Raw genomic sequence first — 9,986 nt, 5'->3', positions numbered from 1 at the left:
CTGGTCCATATTCGATTGTTTACAGACCACCGTCATATAGCTTCAGTATTGCTGAGAGCGGCGTTAAACAACAAATAAACAATCAAAACATCTTGAATATATACTCTTCAAAAAAGAAATGCAAAACGGATATTTTTGGGCCATAAAAGCAAAATTAGCGGACCAAAAGGTGCAAAATGAAGTAGTTTAATGTGATTTTAGTGTCAGTGACAAATTTCCCGGATTAAAAAGATCACAACAAGGACAAGCAAACTACTTGCACCCAGTGCATTAACAAAACGGCCATGGAGCTGCACGTACTGCACGTGCAGCAGCACTATGAACGGTATTAAAGTGCAGGGTTTTTCATTGCCTGGCATCTGCGTCAATCGAACAGTGACAGATCAACAACATGCCAAGATTAACAGAAGTGCAAAGAAACAACGTCATAGGCCGGGGAATCCCGAACAACTGTTGCCATGGTTTTCAATGTAGCTCCCAGCACCATCACAAGGCTATGGGATCGGTTTCAACAGCATGGATTAACACGTGATCGGTCGAGGTCTGGACGACCAAGAGTAACCACCCCCACCAAAGATCGCTACACCCGACTGCGCCACCTACGTGAAAGGACGACCACAGCCACCTCAACCGCATCCCAAATTGCCGGACTGCGCAGAATCTCCGACCAGACCGTACGAATCCGTTTCAGAGCAGCATGTCTACGAGCAAGAGGTCCTGTTTGACGCGTCATATTGAGTCGACAACATCGTCAATAACGACTGCGTCAAAAAAGGAGTATGCCTCAACTGCGATGGAGTGATTTCTGTTTCAGCGAAGAATAAAGATTTCTCCGTCGAAGGGATGGAAGAGCACGGGTCTACAGACGTCGGGGAGAACGTTACGCCGGAAACTGCGTACAGGAAGTGGACAGGTTTGGTGGGGGTAGCGTTATAATGTGGGCGGCTATCTCTCAGCATGGCAGGCCAGGATTGGCCCATATCCAGGACAATCTTACGGCTCAACGATACATCAACGAAATTCTCCTACCACACGTCCTCCCAATTGCAGCCAACGGTGTATTCAAGAAGGACAACGCTCGACTGCATACAGCACGGATCACAAGAACCTGTCTACACAACAACAACGTTGATGTTCTCCCCTGGCCCTTCAGATCCCTGGATTTGAACCCGATTTGGGATGATTTGGATAGACGGCTACGCCGATGTCAACCACAACCCCAGACGTTGCAGCAGTGGGTTTTTGCGTTGTCGGCCGAGTGGGCTACCATTCCCCAGGATGTGATTCGCATACTCGTCTCTTCCATGGGCAGGAGATGTCAGGCCTCTTTCTTTTCCAACGGGGGACATACGCGTTATTAGCTGACCTTCACCTTGGATTTTCCCTATGTACCGATAACTAAGATGACTACAGTCACCAAGTGTTCTCTCCACAACAGTTTGGTTCAATACCTTGAACGGTTCTTCGTATAAATGCATTTTCCTACCTCACACAAATCTGGCTTTGTGTTTCTTTTTTGACGAGTATAACTGCACCAATCACTCACTTCGTGATACTCACAAACATGCCTGACATGGATGTTGTCACTTCTAGCTGTGCCATACTGGTTCTCAGCCACGCACTGATAAGTGCCCTCAGCGACGTTCTGGAAAACTCCCTGGTTGGTCGTGGTCAGGTTGAGTGTAGTTCTCATCTGGCTCAACTTTACCCTAAAAGCAATGTTTAGTGTAGTTCTCATCTGGCTTAACTTTACCCTAGAAAGCAATGCTACGTGAGTGAGTTGGGAAATACGATACTTTGAACAGTATTCCAGTCTTATTACGGCGTGTAAGATTATTGTGGGGGGAAAGCCCGACGTGATGAAGGTCATAGACATTTACCACTTCGGTGAAACCCACGAGCACGGGTATGGTGCTGACAAACCGAGAAACATAATCGGGGCCAAACGGGATTCGATCCCACAATCATAATTTTCTGGCCTACCCAAGGGGCACAACTGTGCACAGCGACTTGTTGCGCCTTAGGCGACTGGGCCATCCGTGCGCTCAAGTACTACGTGTTAATGATATTGATATTTCTTGTATATAACGCCAAGATTTATTTAGTTCCACACTGACATTACAGTCATTCAGTCAGTCGCCGAAGACCCGGGTTCGATTGCCCCCTTTTCTGGTGTCCCCCGCCCCGATACTGCTGTAATATTGCTCAATGCGGCGTAAAACCATACTCTCTTATTTGCATTCGCGAGGATTCCAGAGTAGAATTGGCCTAGAGCAACCTTTGCTGGTCGTAAGAGGAGGCCAAATTGATTGGGTGGTCAGACTCGGTGACATGCTTGTGTGTCAATCACCAGATTGTCTGGTCCAGACGCGATTATTTACAGACCGCCGTCATACATATGGAATATTGCTGCGTGTGATGTCAGTTAGGCAGATGAATAGGCATGCTTGAAACTAGGTCAACACAAGGTCACGTTGCAAACGTCTTTAGTGAACGACGTCTTTGGCCAAAGTGTGATCAGCAGGGCATGGAATCGATACCAGACGTTTGGATCATCTACCCCGCGACATGCAGATGGTCGACAGCTTTCCCCCACACAGCGGGAAAACAGGTTTCCGCTGTTCGCAGCAAGACGTCATCAGTTCGTGACTGCCACCACACTCAGAAATGAGTGGCATAATTGGATTGGGCTGAAGATCACACCAATTGGACAGACCAGGACAAGGCTCCAGCACTTTTCACTGATGAATCGAGACACTGTCTAGACTTCAGGATTCCAACGTAGCCGAACATAACAGCTATGGAGGGGGCTGAATCATGATTTAGGGTGGGATCAGTATCACTGGAGGAACAAATCTCCATGTTCTACAAGGGGCACGATAACAGGTGCGCGCTACAGGGATGACGTTGCTGGTGCAATCGGACTTAATCCTCATAGACGATAACGATGATAGTGTTTGGGCCAAATACACTCATTGGCGGGTGATCTGACTAGTTGTTGGTCACATGTTGTTTGTTGGCATTGTGTTGGCACAGTAATAATTGCGCTTAAATAGCCCTGTGTGTGTGTGTGTGTGTGTGTGTGTGTGTGTGTGTGTGTGTGTGTGTGTGTGTGTTGTAACGAATTTCCGTTAACCCATTAAACACAGTGAAGTAAAATGTATTAATTTATCTTATTCTGATGTATGACTTTCTATACAGTAAACTACGGTTATAACGAACTCAAAGGGACTACTTATTTTAGTTCGTTATAACCTTTATTCGTTATAAGCATATATACAGCATAACTACAGCATATAATCGGGACTAAAATGTCAGTTCGTTATATCCGTTAGTTCGTTATAAGCGTGTTCGTTATAACCGTAGTCCACTGTATATGATTTTGTATCAAGTGTTATATTTTATTGTTTGTCTACGTGTTTTAGTATGAAGTGTATATAACATGGGACACTATAATAAACATAACTCTCTCCGGTGGGCTACTCACATAGGGCTTGGGTTTCCGTTCGCTTCGCAGGTGACTTGGGCCCCGTCACCAGAGTAAAACACCTGCGTTGGACCAATAGCAGGGTCTGGATTAACGAAAGATGGCGGGGCCTTACCTTGGGATAGAGAAGAGAGATGTAATGTGAGAAACCAGAATATCAGGTCCAGAAGCTCACCTTTATTAGATGTTATAGAGTGAGTGAGTGAGTTGGTTTAACTCCACTTTGATCAGCATTCCAGTAATATCACAGCGTGTCAGCTTTATGTGGATGGAATTCCCGAAGTGATGCAGGTCTTTTACCACTTTGGTGAAACGAGAACGGGTATGATTTGGTTGGTTGGTTTGCTGTTTAACACCGCACTCAGCGATGTTCCAGCTATATGACGGCGGTCTGTAAATAATGGAGTCTGGACCAGACAAGCCAGTGATTGATATCATAAGTATCAATCCACGCAATTGGGATCGATGATATGCATCAACTAAGTCAGCGAGCCTGACCACCTGATCCCGTTAGTCGCCTCTTACGACAAGCATAGTCGCATTTTACGGCAAGCATGGGTTGCTGAAGACCTATTCTATCCCGGATCTTCACGGGTCAGGTTTGTGGCGTGCCCAACTCAGCACGACAAATTGCGGCGCCTGGGCCACTCGTGTCCCCACTGCACGTGACAGGGGAGGATGTGATTGACTAAAACCATACTTCCCAACACTGCAATTTTTCATTGATGTTATTCGTGTTCTCATAATGTCATCATGTACTTTGTATTGGCTGTAATCCCAACATCGAATACTCAATAAAACCCGAAAACATTCATTTTTATTTTCTATTTATGTTAATTTCCCGAGTGATGATTTTCTTCAATGGCCTCACCATTTCAGTGCTGTTTATCTTTACTACTAATGTAAAACAATGACTGCGAAGCGTAATTCAACAGTGATTCCTGATACTTATTATTAATAAAATCAACATTTTTTTCAAGACGAAAAAAATGGTTGTAACGGGCGAGCTAATATACTGAACCAAATTAAAAACTTCACAATCCTAAAATTTTAACATTTTGACCAGTTATCATTGTGGGCCCTTATTGTGTATTTAAACAGTAATGGCCACGTATTGTCTTCAGATAACACCCGTTTTTGTGCAGGTGAATCGATCAAAATCATGTGCACAGCACTATAGTGGAAAAAGTGTTTTTTCACGTGCAACTGGTCACGTGGCCATAATACCGCACGTGTTTTCAGCCATACTTGTTAGCAGTCATTAACAAAAAAAGAAAAACACAAGAAAACAAAAATCATTTGTCATGCCAAGCCTTTCAAATATGCAACGTGAACGTGCCATCGGCATGTTGCAGACGGGAACGACCGTAGCTGAAGTCCCAAGGACGATGGGTTGAGTCGACGGACTGTTTATGATTTACAGACGCGTCTACAGCAAACGGGTACCACCGCTGATCGCCCTCGGCCAGGTCGACCACGTGTGACGTCACATGCAGATGATCGTCAGATTGTCTTACGTCACCTCTGTAACCGATTTTTGACGGCTACATCAACCAGAAATGAACTGTTTAGGGGTAGACCGAGTGCGCAAACTGTTCGAAACCGTCTGAGAACTGCTCACCTTCAAGCACGACGGCCACACTGCGGGCCGACTCTGACTCAATTACACAGACGTCAACGTCAATTGTGGGCACAGCGACACTTACGATGGACTCAGAGGAATTGGAATCAAGTCGTGTTCAGTGATGAATCCTCATTTAATCTTCGATTTGCTGATGGTAGGGCGAGGGTGTGGAGGCGCCGTCATGAACGTTACGCCCAGTGTTGTGTACTGGAAGTTGACAGATTTCGAGGCGGAAGTGTCATGGTGTGGGGTGCTTTCTGTGGCAATGCACGTTCCAGGCTTCTTGTCATGCGTGGCAACCTCAACGCTGCTGCTTAGCGCGACCAGGTACTGGCACCAGAACTTCTGCCTTTTATGGCAGCACATGGACCCGGTTTGATCTTTCAACGCGACAATGCCAGACCCCACACAGCAATTTTGACAAGGAATTTCCTTCAGAATGCGGGAGTCAACGTCATGGACTGGCCGTCAAGGTCTCCCGACCTCAATCCCATCGAACACGTCTGGGATGCTCTTGGCATAAGTCTGGGCACTCTCCAGAACCAACAACAGAATTTGCAAGATCTTGGCACCATTTTGCAGCAACAATGGCGTTGTCTTCCCAATCATGTGTTCACAAGCATCACAAGGTCCATGCAGAGGCGTTGTGTGGCAGTTGTCAACGCACATGGTGGCCATACACGCTATGGAACTTGTGTGCCATCAGATTCTCGTGCTTGGGATTTATGATTTAAACTGTTGATGTTATTACCGAATACCGTAGGTGCTTGGAACAAATTTAGGGTTACCACCGTTATTTAAAATCCTTCCTTGGACATTAATGAATAAAAAATACCTACTCTGATACATTTGTCCGTTGCATATCATATATGGGATTACTTTTTAAAATGTGAAGTTTTTAATTTGACTCAGTATAGATCGGGTGGCCAGGCGCGGTGACTTGGTTGATTGTGTGTCAACGTTGCTCACAATATCGACCACTAGGTTGTCTGGTACAGACCCGATTATTATAGCCGTCATGAATTTGGACTATTACTTAGAGCGGCGTTAAGCACCAAATGAATAAACAACAAACGTATCAAGAAACAAATTGTTCCAGAAAATTCTTGCAAAAATATTATGCTTCACACTGTTGAACAAAATATATGTCATGAACTATATATTGTTGCAAGATGTTTGAAAAAAATATAAATTTAGGCTCTTTGTTTTGTCAGAAAAATAAGTGGTTTTGCTGCTGTAGATAACCTCAGTGTTGAGGGCAAACATTTACCTATGTCATTTTCTAATAGTATTGAGGGGCGGTCGGGTAGCCCAGTGGTTAAAGCGTTCGCTCGTCACGCGGAAGACCCAGGTTCGATACCCGACATGGGTACAATGTGTGAAGCCCATTTCTGGTGTCCCCGCCGTGATATTTCTGGAATATTGCTAAAAGCGGCGTAAAACATACTCACTCATTCCAACAGTATTGAGATTCAAACAAACATTGATTTTGGTCTCACCTTGTCCCTCAAGTTGTCCGCTCGACACAGCAACGACGCACAGCAACAGCAGCGTCTGCATCGTTGTCTGCTTGGCACAAATGCAACAGAGTGACAGTAACTTCACAAACCCCGGTCACTGCATCGGATTCGGGTGGATTTTTTTAGAATGTTGGAAGTGCTGCAATAATATATCAATCCACGGAATCTATAAACTGGCTTCAATGTTCGGAATCTATAAACTGGCTTCAATTTTCGGAATCTATAAACCGGCTTCAATGTTCGGAATCTATAAACTGGCTTCAGTGCCCGGAATCTATAAACCGGCTTCAATGCTCGGAATCTATAAACCGGCTAAAATGCTCTGAAAGTATAAATCGGCTTCAAAGCTCGGAATCTATAAACCGGCTTCAATGCTCGGAATCTATAAACCGGCTTCAATACTCGGAATCTATACACCAGCTTCAATACTCGGAATCTATAAACGGGTATCCATTATCAGAATCTTTGAACCGATTTCAATGCTCAGAATCTATAATTTATTTATTTGTTGTTCAACGTTGCACGAAGCAATATTCAAGCTATAAGACGGCGGTCTGTAAATTATCGAGTCTGGACCAGACAATCTGGTGATTGACACACAAGCATGTCACCGAGTCTGACCACCCAATCAATTTGGCCTCCTCTTACGACCAGCAAAGGTTGCTCTAGGCCAATTCTACTCTGGAATCCTCGCGAATGCAAATAAGAGAGTATGGTTTTACGCCGCATTGAACAATATTACAGTAATATCACGGCGTGTCAGCTTTATGTGGATGGAATTCCCGAAGTGATGCGGGTCTTTTACCACTTTGGTGAAACGAGCACGGGTATGATTTGGTTGGTTGGTTGGCTGTTTAACACCGCACTCAGCGATATTCTAGCTATATGACGGCGGTCTGTAAATTATCGAGTCTGAACCAGACAATCCAGTGATTGACATCATGAGCATCGATCCACGCAATTGGGATACGATGACATGCATCAACCCAGTCAGCGAACCTGACCACCCTATACCGTTTGTCGCCTCTTTCGACAAGCATAGTCGCCTTTTACGGCAAGCATGGGTTGCTGAAGATCTGTTCAATCCCAGATGTTCACGGATCTCGACAGAAGGTGCAAGACTTGGCTTATTGTGTGTCACCTTACCCCTTGGGCATGAGTAGTGGTAGTAGTGGTTTATTTCAGTAAATCAGGCCACAGGCCCATTTTACAATATATATTCAAGCATTCAAACATGTTGCGCCACAAGTGCATGTAGTAATATCAATACTAATCAGTACAAGGGTATCTGAGACCATATACATATGGTGGTAGAATTAGTAGTTTATATAATGGACAACTGCTTGCTCCTCATTTTAAGAGCAAAGAATGTAAACTTGGGAAGATTATTAATTGTGAAAGCATTACTGGTGGTAAATAAAATAATAAAATTTATGCTCTGATGGAGATGTATAATAACAGCTTGGCAGAAAGTTTCTTCTAAGATCGTCATAAAACGGACAAACTAAACAAAAATGGTATTCTGTTTCTACATTTGGAATGATACAAAATGGACAAAGTCTTTCACATTTTGGAATACCTAACTTTCTACCCTGTGAAACCATAAGATCACTGCTCGACGTGCGAAACTGTGAGAGAGTAAACCTAAATGCAGCAATATTCACAACACTTAAATCATTTTCATATTCATTTGATAGCTTTATTGTTTTATACAAATATAATGAAGATAATTTGTCAAAAGATTCAAAGAGACACTGGTTATCATGAGTTATAGCTATGGCGAAGACAAGGAGAAAGAATTCAGATAATTTACAAGCCAAATGAAGAGACTCGAACCAAGACCAGTTTGATCCGAAATCAAACACCTTGTCCACATGACCAAAGATGCTAACCCCGTCAAAGAAGACGCCATCTGTGGGATGACTCCAGCAAGCCGACAAGACAAGGATGCCATCCACTTCCTACTACAAAGGTTACTTACCACGACTGGACTATATCACCTTCTGTTGTCTCTATACTGCTGTCGTGTACGACGGGACGACCATCACACATAGAATGCAACGAAACTTTTCACAATAACCAATAACATTCAATCGTCATCGATGTTGGAAAGGATTAAGATAGATGGCTCACCACGCCAGAATGGCATTTGTCATCAACAGAACCCGAGGCCAAAAAAAGTACCATGTTTCTGGTCCTTGGTTTGGTGCGGGTTTCCTGTTTGCATAATACACTAACACGAACGCTGGTGGAAAAATACTGTTTTTATATGTATTAAAATACATTTTTTCGCAGCAATACATACATGATCAGTAGATTGATGCCCAAACGGTGTTTTAATACCTGCATCAACTTCACCCTATACAACCTGCATACACACTACATTCATCGTTCGTCGTGTGGAATTTGTACTTTCATTTCTGGTAAAACAGTTGAAATGTCTTTGGTTAAAACTCCGGGAAATAAAAAAAAATTCGACGCGAGGGTGGAAAATGTTTGTTTGTTGTTTAAGAAATCACTCAGCATTGTTCCAGCCGTTGCATCAACCAAGTCAGCGAGCCTGACCACCCGATACCGTTAGTCGCCTCTTACGACAAACACAGTCGCCTTTCAGCGCAAGCATGGGTTGCTGAAGACCAATTCTACCTCGGATGTTCACGGGTAGGGGGGACGGGTGGAAAATTAGGCCCAGAAACATGATAAATACTGTTGTGGCCTTTCGTTCCGAGGATCATGCCATTGTCGACTGATGTCAGCGTGGTCGTGAAGAGCACAGCAAACAACATTAGTCAACATCACGATGCTTTTCCACAGAACCCGCACACCTGAAACAACTCACGTAATCACAGGCTTAGCTATTTATTTGTCAAACAGTGCTCGTGGTGACTATCCCGGGATGACTACAGTGATCTGGTTAAACCAATCATCAGCTTGGAGCTGCAAAATGTCAAACTTCCATGCTAGCGTGGCTATAGAATTTGACCGCCTCCGTGGTCTGGTGGATAGAGTTGCCTTCGATCCCCGGCCGCGTCATACAAAAAGACGTTAAAAGATGGCACCTGTTGTTACCCTGTCTGGCGCACGGCATTAAGGTGCTAAAACAAGGACTGGTTAGTTCGGAGTTAGTATACTGTGTGTGAGTAGGGTACGCATGTTACGTTGCGGCAGAGACCATATGATAGATCTATCATATGGTCTCCGGTTGCGGTGACTGGGGTATGCATGTTACGGTGCGGCAGAGACCATATGATAGATCTATTATATGGTCTCTGGTTGCGGTGACTGGGGTATGCATGTTACGGTGCGGCAGAGACCATCTGATAGATCTATTATATGGTCTCTGGTTGCGGTGACT

The 9,986-nt window shown here is 44.3% G+C and overlaps 1 protein-coding gene across 1 annotated transcript in view; it reads right to left on the bottom strand.

Annotated features, from left to right (window-relative positions):
• The window catches only part of LOC139460752 (fibroblast growth factor receptor homolog 1-like), a 34,605-nt gene extending 27,934 nt beyond the window's left edge, over nucleotides 1–6,671 (bottom strand). The window contains exons 1-3 of the mRNA XM_071242223.1: nucleotides 6,611–6,671; nucleotides 3,488–3,602; nucleotides 1,561–1,709 (exon numbers count right to left, since the gene is read on the bottom strand). Of these exons, the coding sequence (XP_071098324.1) occupies nucleotides 1,561–1,709; nucleotides 3,488–3,602; nucleotides 6,611–6,671 (325 nt within the window). The remainder of the gene's footprint in view (nucleotides 1–1,560; nucleotides 1,710–3,487; nucleotides 3,603–6,610) is intronic.
• Nucleotides 6,672–9,986: the final 3,315 nt, after the last annotated feature.

The sequence above is a fragment of the Haliotis cracherodii genome, unplaced genomic scaffold (genome assembly GCF_022045235.1).
Source record: "Haliotis cracherodii isolate W230 unplaced genomic scaffold, xgHalCrac1.p SCAF_14, whole genome shotgun sequence".
In the NCBI taxonomy this organism is placed as follows: domain Eukaryota; kingdom Metazoa; phylum Mollusca; class Gastropoda; order Lepetellida; family Haliotidae; genus Haliotis; species Haliotis cracherodii.
The sequence above is the reverse complement of the archived record's forward strand: the minus strand, read 5'-3'. Positions and strand labels throughout refer to the sequence as shown.